The sequence below is a fragment of the Heliangelus exortis genome, chromosome 2 (assembly GCF_036169615.1).
Source record: "Heliangelus exortis chromosome 2, bHelExo1.hap1, whole genome shotgun sequence".
In the NCBI taxonomy this organism is placed as follows: Eukaryota; Metazoa; Chordata; class Aves; order Apodiformes; family Trochilidae; genus Heliangelus; species Heliangelus exortis.
The window spans coordinates 108,106,196-108,125,109 of NC_092423.1; the positions used below are offsets into that span (position 1 = coordinate 108,106,196).

At 34.9% G+C, this 18,914-nt stretch overlaps 1 protein-coding gene across 2 annotated transcripts in view; it reads right to left on the bottom strand.

Moving 5' to 3' along the window:
• The window catches only part of CCDC178 (coiled-coil domain containing 178), a 158,698-nt gene that overhangs the window by 107,312 nt on the left and 32,472 nt on the right, over positions 1-18,914 (bottom strand). For both annotated transcript variants that reach the window (XM_071737446.1, XM_071737444.1), the window contains exons 12-17: positions 17,554-17,737; positions 16,594-16,656; positions 15,841-16,002; positions 13,855-13,968; positions 9,673-9,818; positions 5,202-5,361 (exon numbers count right to left, since the gene is read on the bottom strand). In XM_071737446.1, coding sequence (XP_071593547.1) covers positions 5,202-5,361; positions 9,673-9,818; positions 13,855-13,968; positions 15,841-16,002; positions 16,594-16,656; positions 17,554-17,737 — 829 coding nt within the window. The remainder of the gene's footprint in view (positions 1-5,201; positions 5,362-9,672; positions 9,819-13,854; positions 13,969-15,840; positions 16,003-16,593; positions 16,657-17,553; positions 17,738-18,914) is intronic.

Sequence of the window (18,914 nt, forward strand, 5' to 3'; positions counted from 1 at the left end):
ATTTTCTGAGAGTAAGAGATGGAAATGGGTCTGTAGGTATTAGTGCAGCAAGACTGAAAGACTGAAAAGAATGACTGGAAGAAAAGATGACCTAAACAGATGAACAGTAAATGATAAAAGACACCCAGTGGATTTTGCCTAATACCATGATGTTAAACAGCCCCCTGGATATAACCTTGTTTTTCCCTGTTTCTTAATTGAGCTTTCAGCTGTACGTTATCCTATTTCTATTAAAATCCCTTCTAAAATATATCATTTTGTAGATCATTTCATTAGTAATACTCTCAGTATCTGATGAAACAACAAATCATGACTATGGGTAACAACTGGTCATGAACTTTCTGATATATCTTTCCCTGGAAAGGAAATGCTTTTCTGCAAAAAAGGAAGTGCTCAAAGGAACACCCTGATTCATTTTAAAATAAAAAAGATCTAAGTTAAAGTATAAACAGTATGATAAAACGCTCACAGTGTATTTTTTTAATAATAACTTATTCAAAAGTTTTTTTAATGTCCATAAAGTTTAAAGTAGTTTTCTTTTTTAAAAAAAGCAAATTCCCTCTCTTTTAAACTTTCTGCGGTATGATAAGGAGACAAGGTCATTGCTCCATTAAAGAAATTTGCAAATGCCCTTTTGTATATCTGAGAAATTATCATTCAGTTTTAGAAAAAATAATGAACTTGGTGGAATTTTAAGGTATAGTGCTGAAGAAATCCTAATTTGTAACCACCTCCTTTTCCAGTATCACATAATATTCAAGTAAATTCATATAAAATCTAGAAATGTTATTGGATGGCAAGGTTGGGTTTTTTTAGCAAAATACTGATGTTAATTAATAGAATTAGGAAGTTACAATATTGCTACTATTTCAAAGTAAAAAGACAGTCAAAATATCAGTGCAAGTGTTAAAGCTTTGGGCAACAGTACTTAATGTGTTTATCAATAATACAATTTTATATATATATTATTTTAACATTTTATACATCAGCACTTCACACATATATTACCACGTGTCCAACAGCAAATACAAAAGAGGAAAAATTTTCACATTTCAAGAGAGTTTTGGTCAGTCAAAACACCCTGCTCAATCTTCGAAAACCACAGTAATCATTTTCAAAGCTACTTTAATTGGAAGTACAATAATCACATTAGCAGCAGAAAATAAGATCAGGCAGGCTTGTTTTGAGGTTAAGAAAACAAGACCAAATATAATCATTATGAACATGATCCAACACTCATTATGAATTATTATGTCACGGAATTCTTATCTCTGTCTTTAATATAGAACATATCAGCACTGAACCAAATAGCAATATGATAATTTGGGGACTGTAGTCTCTCTATAGAACATAGGATAATGAGATGACAGTAGTTACAAGTAGCACAGTGACAAAACACACCTATTAAGTATAACTTCATTATTATACATGTAAATTTTACCACATTTAGAAGCACGTATATTTGTAGAACAAAAATCATACCTTGTACTGAGCTGTTACATTTATTACATTCATGTGTCACAGTCTTATAACTCTTAAATGCACATCAGTGACTCAGCTCTCCAGCCAAATCACATATGATGGGTGTTCCTGCTAGAACCAGGCACACAGGTTCTTCAGCTTCTAATCCTACTCAGACCTGATCATGAGTAGAGAGTTTCTGCCCCTCAATGAACTGCTAAGACTTTCTTCACAAAATTTCTTCCTCTATCTGGATCTGTGCAGAAGCCAATAGTTTCTTATGTAGATTCTCCTTTATCAAGACCAGTCTTAAACTCCATTTCCCTTCACTCTTCAACTCTATTTCCCAACACAATGCTGACAGCAAGAGTTCCTTGTTTTCTCACCATATTCTTCACCTCTTTTCTGGTCAGTCAATCTCTTGGTAAAAGATTGTTTAATCTCCTTTATGGATTTAACAGTTCCATCTAGCCTCTAGGAGAGAGGGACCTCTTGCTTGAATAAAGATGTCACTCTCTTTCCTCTTCCTGCCAAGCTATTAAAATATTTTTTTTTCTCAGCAAAAAGTTTTTCCTCCCTTATGTTTGTTCTCACTTACTGGCTATTACTCACCCTCTAAAAATCTACAAATCATCACAAAAAGGTCATTTTATTAGACATTTTCATAGATCTCAAGCTGGGATTTTCAATCTCACTGGTCTTTCCATTTATTACTGCATCATTGTATTCTGCATCATGTGTAATGGCTCATACCTGTACATCCTAAAAATGAAATAATGAGGAGGACTGGTAATTCTAACCTCCAAACTGTACTGCCAGCTGTACACCTCTACCTTTCTGAATGGACGTGTACATTTTCATTTCCCCTTAAGCAGAAGGAACTATGGCTTATCTTTCCATTTTAAGAGTCAAAAGTTTGTTACCCTGATTAAACATGAGGCTGAATCAAGCCTCTAACAGCACTTCTCCCAGACTGAAAGACAGGAGTTACGTTGAGCTGCCTAAGGTTTTGTTTTCACCTTAGCTATGAATATGTATGACATAACTATATATATTCAGTTTATATAGGAAATACCCCCTTTTAGTTTTTGTACTTCATGACACTTGAAACAAAGTATTCTGATTTTTGTCAGCTATCAAGGCAAACAGTTTTCATTCAATATATCTCACTAGAATTTCTAGAACCCCTAGATCAGGATGTCTTGAACTGTTTCCTGTACTCTGTTCTCTAGACGTTAGTGCACTGTTTTTTTAGTGTTTCCTCCTAATGGGGACTAATCCTGTGAGGGCTGCTTTTTCACTCATCCTTTCTCTCACCTTAAATACACTTAGTCTCTTCCTACTGAGTTGGTGATTGAATGGTCTCACCCAGATTCAGAGAAACAAAGACTGTGAAAACTTGTCTGATGTTTCTTTACTGCTTCAGTAAACCACCTTTCATGTCTACACCCTGGGTTACAAAGCCTTATAAACATTGTACCTCATCACCTGAAGTCAGAACTTTTACAGAAATTGTTCAGTTCAGAATTTAAATACTTTTTCATTCAATTCATTCCGATTGAAGGAGAAAATTTATACTTATCAGTCAGCATGAAAGCAAGGCAGATTTGACTTTTTAGTGTCCTGAAAAGTCCTGAAATCTGTCCAAGTGACCTTTTCCCATGAGCCACACTGGCCATCCTTCCAAAAGCCATGTCCCACAAATCACAGATAATCTCCTCAAAGGGCCTGCCTGTAAATCCTTGTTCAGTTGCCCTCAAAAACTTCCTCCACACTCTGGTACCATGGCTTTAGCCCATTTCTGTTGGGTAGTAAACTGCAGACCCAGATGACATTTTTTTATTGTCCATGAGGTACTGAAGGATTATCTGGCTTTGCTGGTGTTACTATGACCAGTTTAGTCTTTCCTGACTAGGCAGAAAAAGACAGGAAATGAACTCAGTGTGAGGAGCCAAAGAGAGATCTCTTCAATGTAACATAGATATTTAGGACACACTCAATTTTCCATTTTTTTTTTTTTTAATTGCAAATATATCATTGGGGTTTGGGATTTTATATTCATTAATGAATGCTTTTATCTGTACTTTTCCTAAATAATGAATAATTACATTAAAATAACTAGGTAATAACAAAGTAAATATTCAAAGGGTAACAGCATGCTCATCTATTCCAGTGGTAGGCCTAGACAGAGTCATCATCACAGACACCAGCAGTGTGTTCCAGTAAAAACTAAAATTGTCTCTCAAGCAAGCAGCACAATATTTCTACTTACATTTAACCACCAAAAGCTTGGCATAATATTGTAACTCATCACATTATATTAATAGCAAAATACTGTTAAGAGCTCTGTGCTTCATGAAATACCCATAAATCAATGTTTAAAGGAGATAGGAGAAGAAATGAGACAGGATGAAACAGGACACAGAAAAAAAATATTGATGTTCTAGAGAAGGAGATAAGGAAATCACCAAATTATCCTCCAAGTTATTTTTGAAAGTAAAGTGATGATGAGCAAATCAGCATACTGGCAAGTGGTTTTGTTCTCAGAATTAATTTAATACAACAACAGAGCCAAATGAAGTATTTTGACTGGACTAGTATCTCTGTAAAAAGTAATAAAGTACCGATCTCTGTTTTTAAAAAAACATGTTCTTATGGTTGGTATTTCCCTTTCATATCCTGATCAGTAGAGATTTGGTAAAAACAAATAAGATTATCTAACACATTGGAAACAGGAAGAGTAAATAGGAAAGAGAATGTAATTCAGTATATGTATTCATTATATGATGAGCACAAGAGCAAAAGTAAACATTTTAATTATTTTCAACACACATACAATCGCAAAAATCTTAATCTGGGAATGTCTTCTCAGAGGAGAAACATTTTAATGCTATAATTTTCATGTAAAGAAAAAAAAAAGAAATGCATACTTGAAAATTAGGCAATTATCTATTTTCTTAGGGAAAAAAAGGTTTAAATACAAAAATGAAACAGGAAAGAACATAAAGATTTGCATTGCATCTGACTTCTCTGAAGATTTTTTTTTTGTGACTGTGTATTTTACACTTCTATTTCAAACAGCTCTGATTCCTCAGTTGCATCTACACAGACTCCAGCTCCCATCTGCCAGGTATCAACCACAGCACCTAAAATCCAGATGTGGGTCTCCTATGCAGTACCTCCCAATAGTCCAGAAATAGCTTTATTCAAAGGATCAAAGTGCTGCACTATCAAGAGAGATTGCATGCATTGTGCTCTACTCTTGAACTTCAGTGATTAAAAAAGAATGGTAATGTACTAATAGTGATCTTAGTGAAAATTATCTGAGATTTATTTTTTACTGTGCACTTGGTGAAAAGATGGAAAAGGTTTTCAGGTTAGCACAAGTCATGTCTTGTCTTTTCTTTCCCAGAGCTACCCACAAATCAAAGCAAGGGAAAACAGGAAAGAGAAAGTATGCGATAATCCTAAGCATTAATTAAAAAATTTAAAATGTCAAAGTAAATTAACAATTTTATAATTTTCCAAGAACTACTTCTTTGTTCTCAGAAATAAAGAAGCCTTCTATAGGAAAATAGCCATTAATTTAATTGGAACCTCTTGCATATGGACACAAAGATTCTACTTCTTTCAAATGTTTGATAAAGCTGGCATCTTTTATAGACCTAAAAAGATCCATAACTAACCAAGTAAGTCATTTCACTTCCCACATAAAGAAATCCAGCTCTGATAATACTCACTTCTGAATCTTTCAGGTATTTCTTTCTTATCTGTAGTAACTCTCCATATGTTTCCTCTTCCTGCTTTAACCTTTTCTCATATTCTGCAAGCTCATCTTGGAGATGATTAAATATCATCTGAACACTTTGCTGCTTAAACATCACATCACTTAGAGTTTTCCTTTGAAAGAAAAAAACATATTCAATGAAGTAATCAAGATACTCTGCTAAACTATTTTTTACTCTTGCAGATTTAATGGCTAATTTTAGAACAGATAAAATAGGAGTCTTCTTGAATAATAATTACAACCTTTAAAAAAATGCATTGTATTTTAAAGGTTGTAGTAATTTAAAAAAAATAAAAGTAGTAAAAAATTTTAAAGGTAGCAACCTTTAAAAAAAACACAACAGAGATACATGACAAAGCTTATAATGAATGTTTAGACCACTTAATGACACTCTGCCTATCAATCCATATCCAGTGAGTCTATTGAGATACATAACTCTCACAGTGTTGAGATATCTTGCATTTTTAAAACAACTTTCTAGAGAAAAGACTGGTTCACTCCCACACATACAGAATCTACTTGAATAGTGGTATTATGTGACACAAAATGAGGCCATGTCTAGTGCCATATCGAGTAACTACTATTTTATAATTTATTGCGACTGGAAGTGGGAGCTTCACACTATTTGTGGAATATTTCACACTATTTGTGGAATATTTCTCTTCTGTCCATAAGTAGTATGGTTTCTTTAAATTGTACATATGAAATACATAAGGTTAAGCAATTTTCATAGGTTTCACTTTGTACTAAAATGCTGTTCTCTCAGAGTCTGAATTTCTGTTACCTTTAGGCAGAAGCATATATATAAAAAACATATTTCTAACTGATTTTCCACAAGATAACCTAAATCTAGCCATGTCAGTAATGTAACAGTTGAGTTCATAAAAAAGACTGCATCACAATGTGCACAGAAAAAAAGATAACTCAAGAAATGAAATTCAGTCCACTTTTTTTTTTTTTTTTAATTTTAAGGTTTTATTGTGTAAACTCAATGTTATTTTTAACATTAAAACGATTTTAAAACAGATAGGGAAAAATCTGTCATATAAAGATTTCATTCACTGACTTTTCAGAAGCCAGTTACTCTCTCAAGCTAGGAACAACTGGGATCAATAACTGTTATCCTTCTTATTGATTAGCTGATAATAGACAGGACAGGTGCATTTAGGAATTTAGGAATTTAGTTCTAAATGCTGGAGGTCACAAGATCCTCCTCAGTCTCTTCTAAGGCATCAAGCAGAACAATAATACCCTGTGCAGAAAATTAAAGCATCTAAAACCTCCTCTAAATCAGTGTCAACAAAAACTTCTCTAAAAAGGTGCTAAGAGATCCATCAAAAATTACCTAGAGGATATTTTCACTGCAACACCCTTCCAGCCTTCCTAATCTGCAGTACATCTTAACTTGCTTCCTGCCCTTATTGTAAGTAAGTAATTGCCCTTACACGTAAGGACGCTTCTCAAACAAAGCCTAAGTTCATAGGATTTGTTCATCATCTTTCTAATTTGATTAGCACCTAACTTAACTAAGATTTTTAAAAAATTAGTAAATGTATGTCATGTTCATTCTTAGCTTCACATGTGAAGATATGACTTCATCTCTTCCAAGACAGCAAAAAGACTTTTGGAAGTCAGTGGTGTAAGATGGCTTCTAGGTATGACATCTGTGTCATATAATTTTCCCTTCATTAGCAGCTGAAGCTGAGTTTTGATTTATTAGGGGAAAATTATTTATTTCAAATTAATCTTTTTTTGATCACATTGTGTTCACATTCCTATTTCACTCAGGTAACTATTGTTTATACTTTTCATTGCATTAACAAAAAGAATAATAAGTCAAGGACAGTGGGATGGATTAAGAACTAGCTACACGATAGAGCCCAAAAAGGGGTGATCAACGGGCAGAGTCCAGCTGGAGACCTGTGACTGGTGGAGTCCCCCAGGGATCAGTGCTGGGTCCAGTCCTGTTCAGCATCTTTATCAATGACCTTGATGATGGGACAGAGTCTTCTCAGCAAAATTGCTGATGACACAAAGCTGGGAGGAGTGGCTGACACCCCAGAAGGCTGTGCTGACATTCAGAGGGACCCAGACAGGCTGGAGAGTTGGGCAGGGAAACATTCAATGAATTACAACAAGGCCAAGTGTAGAGTCTTGTATCTGGGTAGGAACAATCCCAAGTACCAGTACAGGTTGGGGACTGAGATGATGGAGAGTAGCGAAGGGGAAAGGGACCTGGGGGTGCTGGTGGGCAGAAGGATGACCATGAGCCAGCAATGTGCCCTTGTGGCCAAGAAGGCCAATGGGGTGCATTAGAAGGGGGGTGGTTAGTAGGTGGAGAGAGGTTCTCCTCCCCCTCTACTCTGCCCTGGTGAGTAATATCTGTAATATTGTGTCCAGTTCTGGGCCCCTCACTTCATGAAGGACAGGGAACTGCTTGAGAAAGTCCAGCACAGAGCTTCCAAGATGATTAAGGGAGTGGAACATGTCCCTTATGAGGAAAGGCTGAGGGAGGTGCATCTCTTCTGCTTGGAGACGAGGAGAATGAGGGGTAACCTCAATAATGTTTATAAATATGTAAAGGGATAGAGACAGGAGGATGGTGTCAGGCTCTTCTCGATTATGCCCAATGACAGGACAAGAGGCAGCAGATATAAACTCGAGCATAAGAGGTTCCATATAAACATGAGGAGAAAATCTTTACTGTGAGGGTGACAGAGCAGTGGAACAGGCTGTCCAGGGAGGTTTTGAAGTCTCCTTCTCTGGAGACATTCAAAACCCACCTGGATGTGTTCCTATGTGACCTCCTGTAGATGACCCTGCTGTGGCAGTGGGGTTGGACTTAATGACCTTTCGAGGTTCCTTTCAGCCCCTAACTTTCTGTGATTCTGTGGTAACAAACACAACATATAACAGGAAATGGATAGAGCAGGCTGTCTTAAGATAGATTGATGAAATGCCACGCGATATGTCAGATTATTGGAAACATTAATAGAAGAGGGTAGATTAGCCTGAAAGGATTTTTTTTCTGAATATAGTCACCATTAATCTTCACTAATGAGAAACAGTAAGCAATTAAAAACACCAACCCCGAACTTTTCTTGTCTTTTGCTCCTCAAGTACAGAGGCTAAATGCTCTGACAGCCAGGAGGCATAAGCATGCTGTCAGTTTTCAGCAAGTCACATGCTGGAGAAATTGCCACGTGCTGCACCTTCTGTGTTATGAGAATGGCATAAAGGAAGGAGAATATACTGGTCATTCGAATGCATACTCTGGAAGTCAGATGAGGGATTTTTTTGAAGTTTTTTTTAGTTAACAGGTATTTCTAATAGGTGGAACCTCTAAAAGCATTTTCTCAAGAAAAATAGTTTTCATTACTATCTATTTTGCTCTAGAATTTGCAGGAAAATCCCTGTCTAGAGGAGATATTGACTTCTTAGCTATATAGGAAAAAATTAATTGCTGGAACTGCATTCAGTGCCATTTTGTGTAGATATTTTCCCTTTCTTTGATTCTGAACATTAACATGTCACTGATAAGAAGCTACTGACTACTGCATAAAGAGCTGTGGAAAAAAAGAGAATTTCAGTCATAGAAAGATGCTTTTCAGTCTTGAAGTCCATAAAGTTCTACTACACATTAAGTCCCTCTGAATCACTCTGAATTAAGAGTAATATAAACATATCCAGCTCCACACAATCAGCTAAAAAGTTTGCATAGAAAAATATGATTTTTCTCAGTCAATAATTTAATGGAAAACTCTCTCAAAGTGAGATATTTCAACACTGACTGTATTTAAGTGAAGGAAATGACATAAAGGGAGCTCTAGTATAATGATGCAAGGATCACTTTTTCAGTATTTAGTCATCCTGTACAATTCAAGATTCCAAGCTGCTTTTTCTTTGACATTGCACAGCAGGTTCACCTTTTTCCTTGCAGAGTAAGCCAGCTGTGCAATCAGCATATACAGCCCTCCAAGGCTTGCATGGCCTAGAAGGCATTCAGTATTATCAGTTGGAGAGAGCCCTTTGAGACCATGTTCAGGACTCATCAGTCACAGTAAGTGTAAGGTCCACACTTCTTAAACCAGAGAAAACACAGAGTGTGTGGAATCCTCCATTAATTAAGGATGCAACTGACCATGAATATTATCAGATTTCCAAAAGTAATTCTGATGCCTGGAATTTAATTTGGTAGGAAGACAATTTATCATTAATAACTTCTACAGATGCATTACTACTACAAGCAGCTATCAGACAAAAATACTTTCAAATTCTTGATGAAAGGTGCATTCTATATCCTAGAAATAATACCATAAAATAATAAAACTTTCTCTAGTCATAGTAATAAAGTGGAATGACTATATTACTTTAGTTTAAGTTATCAACTGTCTTTTAAAAGTCATATAATAAGTAGGTCTTACCACAAATCAGTGAAAGATTTTTCTGCCTTCTCCATCTCTATTTGCTTCGTTTTCCGCAATTTATTTAGTTCTTCGAGTTCTTTTCTTAAATTTTCTGTAGCATGAGAGTTCTCAGCAACTTGTTTGGAAATAAATGCAATTTTTTCCTGGAAATGAAAAGATACATAGCATGTAAACTAGGAAGAGATAGGCTGCAAAATAATGTATTTTAAGCACATTAATCCATGAAATTGTTTATCCAAATAAAACAGAACTTCTTTCAGAGGGGGCAGTTAAAGCACGTGGTTCAACTGGTCATACTGTTTCCTATAAGAGCACAGCCTTGCACATCCAGTTAGAGTTGTCCAATTTCTTGCACAATTCTTCTACTATACATCCATACATTTTATTATGGCACTTGCATTTCTGTTGTCTATATTGTATATATATGTGTGTATGTTTTTAGGCCACCATCTTCATAAAAATACACATTCTCTTTTATTTCTTCTCTCACATGGCAAAGTTTTTCAAATAAGCACTGCCTTGCACATCAAAGACAAAGTCTGGGCCTATTTATTTCTGTATATGCAGAGACAGTGTCTTAACTTATTACTTATTACTTTAAATTTATTACTAGACTATCAAAGTACTTGTAAAATGTAGCACTGTTTTAGGCAGGTACCCAAATCACATAACTTTCAGGAAAAATCAGTATTTCCAAGTGATATTCTCCAGGCATAATATGGCTTACTCATTTTCTCTGAAAACTGGCATTATTAATTCAGTTGCCAAAATAGAGAGCTTCCCTCTTTTAGATGTCAAGTTATTCATAACATAGTTGTCCTCTGCTACTGAGTGTTGAACATTAAAGCACAGAGAACAAGATTCCTGAACTCCTGCCTATTTTCCTGAACTCCTGCCTATTTTCCTCATCTACAAGTGAATATCTCAAAAAGATGCTGACACTAACCTGCTGAAAACCTTTAAATTAAAACCTGTTTTCACTAAAATTATTACTGTACAGAACAGAGATTAAATTGCAGTGTCTTAAATTCCAAAACTGACTGACAAGTAAGTCACAGGACCTCCAAAATGTAAATATTAATGACACAAGGAAACTGCTTTCAACAGCAACAGTATCTGGTAAACAAAGCTGCAGCTTCTCCACAATGAGTAAGATAAACATAAAGCACTGTAGCAGCTCAGTAGTAATAAACAGGTGGGAGTCTCCTATTTAGATGATACTTCTAAAGTGGTCTTGCTGCATTAGATTTTGTAACCCATACTAATGGGCTGTAAGAAGCCAGGCAAACGGGTTAAATTAAGAGGGAGGAAAATACCTTTTGATTATCCTTATATTTACACGTATACACATATAATTTAAGTGCATCCATGTATAAGTAGCACATTTCAAGATCTCACAATTGAGTAAGCAAAGAATGCATCACAGTATTTAAATAAAGATCAGCATTTTTAAAATTTCTTCTTTAGATACTGCTCCATTTTTCTGAAGCAGCAGCCTGATGCATAGCCTAATGATCTTTTTCCTTATGAAAGAATTGTTTTTAAAGGTATATCTAAAAGGTATCTGTAAAAAAATGAGGAATCAGAGTTTTTGCAAGAGATATTAGCACAGATACGAAGGTACAAAAGGAACACAAGATCTTTAAGTCTCTGAACTTTGGAAAATATAACACATATCTGTATAGTATTAGATGGAAATTTCAGGTTTCCTGCAAGAACACAGAATCTTTAGAAAGAAAATGCAGATATGGTAATTAATGCAAATCCCTATGCAACTGAACCACCCGAAGAGAGCCTCAAACCTCTGAGGAAAAATCATATTAGTTTTAGGCTTAGTACCAGGAGAATTTGGAGAAATGGGATGGACTGTGATATACACAATGTCTGCATGAAGTGTTGTGGTCTTAAACTTCACAAATGACGAAATCTGATAAGATTGAGATATCCACACCAGATATAAATGGAGTCATAAAGAAGCCATGGCATGTTTTTTGCCAAAGAGCCCAGTTCACATATGAGCTATGTTAGAACAAAAGTGCCAATGAAGAAGAATTTTGTCTCTCTGACTTCCTGGTTTGATTTTTTTTTTTTTTTTTAGGATTTTTTAACCAAGAAGGCAGATAAAACCTGAAAATGTTGGTTTCCAAGCACATGGAATTATACCCATTGAGTCTGTGCAATCTGGTACCTATTATATAAAATAATACCTACTATTTACAATCAAGTTTTAGAACGAAAATGGTGAGATACTCTACATTCTGTGATCCAAGCAGCAACAGACTGCATACCCACTCCTTATGGCTTGCTGTAGTTGAAAACTCTCCAGTACCCTGCCTAAGCTGAATGAGTCCCTTGGAACTTGATCATTCAGCTCTTCAGTACATGAACTGCATTACTCTCAGCTCCTGAAGATGACTACTGATGTATTATGAGGTAGTATTCATCTTATATATATATATAAGATGAAAGATATAAAGATATATATATCTATATATATCTATATTTATCTATATCTATCTATATCTATATATATATATATAGATATATAAAGATATATATATATATATATCTTTATCTAGGTATCTAGCTTTTAGGCATTTAAATGTCAGCAGACCAAACTAAGTCACTTAGTGTGACTAATCACTTAGTCACCTCCAGGGGGTGATTGATCTTGTCCTAAAACAGGTAAACTATGAATGAATGACTGGGTTAATTGCTTGATCAGCTGGAAGCTGGAGATTATAATACTCTTGTACTAAGAATACTATGGAGTTATAAATATTTCTTCCATAACATCAGTTAAGCAACACACTAAACAAGCTTTAAACAAGCCAGTGTCTTAATCATGGGAGACCATTAAAATCTCTGAATATAACTTTAAATAACTTTTCCTTAAAAGCAATGTAACATGATAAACAGAACTATATAGTGTGATCCTGCACAGCTAAAAATGTGACTTATTGTTAAAATAAGACAGCCTCTTTTATAAAGCCCTCTTTTTACAAAACTTCAATTGCTACAAACAAGGAACTGTATCAGGCAATAAGAACCCCACATTTAAAGAATCCAAGTATTGTTCAGAGCTCTACAGATCTCATAAAGCAGGCTTTGTGCATTGTTTTACTTAACTTACCCAGAACACTCCTCTCATACTTCTCCAGAACACAAACTCAAATACTGCTCAAGTAACCAATGGATACAGTTATTCACAGTTACTAGAAAATGCAGCATTAAAAATAATATTAAAAAGTACAGGAAATAAATGCACTGAAAAGCATTGTAGAATTACATTCATCTCTATGCTGACTCAACAGTCATCTCCAAATATTCTAAGATCTACTGATAAACCTGCAGTTTAATAGGGCACAACCTTTAACAGAAATGGATGTTTAAACTCCAGTCTTCCCTGACAAATTTAGAAACCTGTGTGAATTAATGAATTTCCCAACACTTAATTTAAGAGTCTGTCCTATATGGGTAGTCTTAGAATTTTTCTTAGTAGTAGTAGTAGTCTTAGAAATGATTGGTTTCATGAAAGCCCCACTGGACAACATGAAAGCTTGCTTTTTCTTTTTTTTTTTTTTAAATCAGTGATGATCTATGATTTTTGATGTTTGATCTAACTTGAGTTTATACAATATGAAAGGGAAAGAATAATAAAAATAAACAGAATCTTGGAAAGAAAATGCTTTTTTCTTCTAATGCTTATAACCGTGTGTATATAAAGCATAGTGTTCAGTAATGAAATTCAATAATTCCCTTTGGATTATACAGTTTAGGAACTGATACAGCAGATATATGCCATCATTTACAAAAAGATGCCATCTGCTGAGCAAACATGCAATCAGCAGGCACTTCTTATACTAGAATCTTTTATCCTTTATAGATTTTCTCTGTTGCGCTTCTAAAGCCCCCCAGGCAACCTTTTCTTTCTTTTCTGAGCCAGGGTAGCAAATGAAGAAAGGAAAGGACTTCTCAATGACCCCAATATCAATTCTGCTTTGTACTCCAGGATGTCTCAAGACTATGTACCTCAAAGGTTAGATCAAGCAAGAAACAGAAAATAGTAAATGCACTGTATACATGTATCTGGTTCTAAGGAAAATGCATAGAAATGACAGCCTAACCTTTCAGATTAAACATACTTCAGAAAAGCCATATAAGCATTAAATTACTCACCTGTATATCATATAACTGTTGCTGCATGGTACTTCTTTTTTGTTCCAGTTCTTGTTTAGCTTGCTTCTGCTGTTTATCCAGGTTTCGTACCTTCTGATCCAAATAGGAGAGCTTCTGTAGAGTTTATGCATAAACAGACATGTTAGGATTCAAAAATTATTGTCCTACATTCTATAGAAATCAGATAATGTATTAATCATTAAATACTCTAGCAGTTACCATTCATAAGCTTTTTTGTTTTCCCTTCCATACCCAATCTTCCATTATGTATGCTTATAGAATCTACACTTTGAAGGAAAAAAAAATGCACATTTAGAACAGAATATCTCTGCTATTTCATATAGTATTTATCATCCTGCAGCAAAACATCTCTGTTTACTCTGCATCTCATGGCTTTATTTCTGCCATGAAAGTTACAGATAAAGTTCTGAAATCAAAATATTTATTTGGAATAGTTCAATGGAATTTGTATAAAGGGTAAAATAAATATTTATTACTTATTATCACTAACTATGAAAAATACAGCTAAGTAGAGCTAAGAAAAGGAGGAATAGGAAAGAAAATATTGGGATATTTAATTTTTATATTTTTCATTAAACCTTTGTTAATTAGCATCTCATGAAAAACAATTCTTGCCTATTGTGTCACTTTCATTTGCATAATTAGTGTGAACACCACATATTACATGACAGAAAATATTCTTAATACATGTAATAAGGAAAATTTTACATTACTAAGTGTGCTTACCTAAATGTTACTCAAATATTTAAATTCCATTTAGACTACATAACAAAGAATATAAAAATAGGCTTTAATAATTCCATTCTGAAGCAATAATTTAAACCTTCAATCATTGAGAAAGTTCTTTGTTGAAGTTAAGAACATCATCTTCCACATAGCATTCACATAGAAATCTGCTTGTGCAAACTCTGTTTCCAACCTTTTAGAACAGAGGCAAATAGACAACTATAGACTATGATGTATCATTTACACCACACCTCTCCAGGTTTCTGGGAAACTAATGATGTGATCTTTGTCACATTGTTTCTACTTAGTTTTAGTTGGGGAAGGGCTAACAACATTACTCACTGCCATTAATGTGTTGTTTTGAAAATACTGTTAGCTATTAGACGCATCTTTTTTTTTTATTATTTTTCAATTTGACACGTTAAACTTGCATCAAAAACAAACCATCACATGATGCATTACCTGAACTCAAACTATTCAACATCTTCCATCTCTCCTCTGAAAACAGTGAAGTATTACTAGGTGCAGACTATGTCAAGAACACAATCTCCTATGACGAGCTATTTACAAGTAGTTGGATAACAGAACTATAAATCTACAGACTGATTCTGCATAAAAAACTTCTTGCTGAGGCCAGACACAAGTTCTTGTTTCTGTTAGCTTTGAGCAAAAATTTTAAAATTCTGTATCTAAACTGAACAGGCTCAGCAACACATTCATACAGTGCAGGGCAGTGCACATTTGGAAAGACTTCTTTGCAAGGATTTTCACATATGTCATGATGGCATATGGAATCATAGAATTATAGAATTGCTCAGGCTGGAAAAGACCTTCAAAATCATTGAGCCCAGCATTCCTAGAGCAAAGGTTTTGAGTGGTTGCTCTCTTCAGCTGATAAATAAGCAAAGTGTAAAGGAAACAAGTACGTGCTAAACAGTGTTATTAAGAAGTCTGATACAAAAGGAAAGAAAAAAACCCAACAATACCAAACCAAACCAAACCAACAACAAAAAAACCAACAGCCCCAAAACCAACACAGAAGTTAAGAGACAGAAAGATTTTTCTAACAGAAGGCAAGTTCAAAGATTATGTTGTGTTTTGTTATGTTATGTTGTGACAGCACAACAACACAGCTGCAATATCCAACTCTTTTGATCTATTGACCTCTGCTTCCTCTTATTTTTTTCAAATAAAGACAAAAATTATGCTAGTGAGTGGCCCAGAATCTACCCCTTTTACCTCATGGTTATCTTTACATATGTCTTTTTTTCTTTTGAATTTTTCTTCTAGATCAGCTATTTTTCTCTCAATGTCTTCTATCCTCTTCATATCTTCCTTTCCTTTCTTGAGTTTCTCTTTCTTCTTCTCCCCTAGCTCATCATATATTGCTTTAATCCTGTCCTGTTTATTAAAATTATTACAGAATTAGCTTTCAGCATTTCAAAAGCAGAAATAGAATAAACTAAAAGAACATTAAAAGACTAAAAGTTGACAAATAAATCATAGGTGATGAAAAGTGTCTTCAAAACGAAGGAAAAGTTGTCCCTGAAGTCAGCCTATGCCAGAAGCCTTTGATTAGATGGCACACCCCTTTTAGTGATGCTAAATTTGGGATTTCAGTCAGAGAAGCTGAAGAAATATCAACATTCTCCAGAGGATGGTTGAAAACAATCACTAAAGCTGAGAAGAGACATTTGGCAATTAAAAAAGGGACACCAAAGTGTGTTGTGTGTATCTATCAGTTCACACAAACAGAGAATAAGTAGTGTTAGGGCCATCCTATTTTACACACGTGTATCAATCAACTGAAGGTAAGAAAGTCTGATTTCACTTTCTAGTGAAACCTAGTAACAGGCACTGTTACTTAGCAAAACCCATTGGCCTTCTATGTGAGTTGGTCACAGGGTACTCTGAGTTAATTCATAGTAGGAAGTAAAAAGGAGTTAGAAGAAGAATTTATGTGTCTAGTAAAATGGTTCCTGTCATATTTACCTGAGTCAATTCGCAAACTCCTTTTTGATCTTCAATTTCTTTTTTAAGATTCGACTCTGAATTCTTAGAGGAAAAACCCAAATACAAGTACAAGGCATAAGAAAACAAGTTAGTGGACAACAGCAATGAAAATTCAGCATCATAGTAAGGATGATCATACCTTTTAAATTTTTTCTCAAGTATCATAAAACTACATTAAAAAGGAAATTACAACTAGTCTCAGACACAAGATGTAAATAAATGCAGACTATACTACTAGAAAAAGCAAAGGTATTTTCTAGATTTAATGTGATTTTTTTTGGTAGCTTAAAATAAATAGACAGAGGCTGATCTGCCTTACCTAAATGGACATTAAACACCAAATATTCAACATTTTAAAACACCTGCCTTTTATATTTTAAATGATGAGACTATTTTGTATCCAGTAAAAATCTGAGCATGTTTTGTCCCTTTCTGATATAACTATCCTACTCATATCACTTCTAGGATAACAGTTCTGTGACTTATCATTAAGAATTTGCTTGCTGGATGTAATGTATGTCAGAAATCCAAATTATAGTTAAACAATTACTCTAATGTAGTGTTCCATTTGCAATGGTTATATTTATCATCAAGTAAAACTACATTGTTTTACAAATTCTTCTAATAATTTAGTTGCATAAAGAATGAGACTGTAACTATTAATTTTAAATCACCCAGGAAAATCTTTATATAGTTGAGAATACTTAATATGTAAACTTTTTTAGCCTGCCATTACCTATGACCAGTTAGTAACCAATTTTCTCTGCCAGAGACTACTGTTATTTGCTATTTTTCAACTGTTTCAAAATGCAGTTAAAATAAAAAGATTTAAATTTTGCTTTTTTAATATTAGTTTCCTTGCCCAGTAATTCTGTGACGTAAAGATCACTATTGTTTATTCTTCTACTCTAAAGTATTATTTTGAATTTAAAAATTTACCTCGTAAGACATTTCTTCTGCAGTTCTGGTTTTTTTTAAGTCTTCATACTTTTTTTTTGCTTCACTGTAGGACAGTTCAGCACAACGGATATCTTCATTTAGTCTTTCTATTTGCTCTTCAATCTTAGACAGGCTCTCACAGTGTATTTTGATTTCTGACTGATATGCCTTCTTTTTTCTTGAACTGTTGAAATAAACCAGCCACTTTTATATTTATTTTTATAAATTATATTAACTATAATAAAAATAAAACCCATTATTGAGTAAGTAAAGCTAGAAATATTTAAAAACCAAAGCAGTACTTTATCATACTACTATTCGATGCTGAATAAACTCAGGTCTTCCGCAGAGAAGTTTCTTTTAAAGTTTCTTTACTCATGAGTATAAGCCCTAAGAGGTCATGGCTTTGAAGCAATTATATGTATTTTTTTTGTTTGTTTGTTTTCCTATAAATCTCTACTGTTAACCTGTATTGCAGAATGGCTGACATTGGAAGGTTCTTCTGGAGGTCATGTGATCCAGTTCCCCTGCTCAAGGAAGGACACCCTGAGACAGATGCCCTGAACTGTGTCCAGATGGCTTTGAATATCTTCAAGGATAGAGAATCCACAACCTGCACCAGCAGCCTGTGGCAGTGCTCTGTCAATCTCACAGTGAAAAAGGGATGTCTGATATCCATACAGAGCATCCTGTATTTTGCTTTGTACTCATTGCCTCTGGTCCTGTCCCTGGGCACCACTGAAAAGAATCTGGTTCCCTTCTCTTTGTACTTTGCCTTCAGGTACTTATATACATTATTAAGACTTCCCCCTGACCCTTCTCTTCTCCAGGCTGAACAGTCCCAAGTCTTTCAGCCTTTCCTTAAAGGAGAGATGCTCCAGTCCCTTCCTCATCTTTGTTGGCCTTTGTTGAACTTTCTCCAGTATGACCATGTGTGTCTTTTACTGTGGGGTCCAGAAGTGGACACTGTACTCCAGGTGTAGCCTCACCAGTGCTGAATGGAAGGATAACCCCGCTCAACCTGCAGGCAACAGGTTGAAATTCATGGTTTCTTTTGGCCCATTTCTCCAGCATTTTAAGGTCCCTCTGGATGGAAGCACAGCCCTACACCCTATTAGCCAGTCACTGACTGTATCAGCCAGTCACTGACTGTATCAGCCAGTCATTCCAGTTTGATGTCATCAGCAAACTTTCTGAAGGTCCACTGCCCCATCATCCAGATCATTAATGCAGACGTTAAACCAGACTGGACCCAATATTGATCCCTAGGGTACACCACTAGCTACTGGCCTCCAACTTGACTTTGTGCTGCTGAGAAACACTCCTAGGTCTGGCCATTCAGCCAGTTTTCAATCCATTTC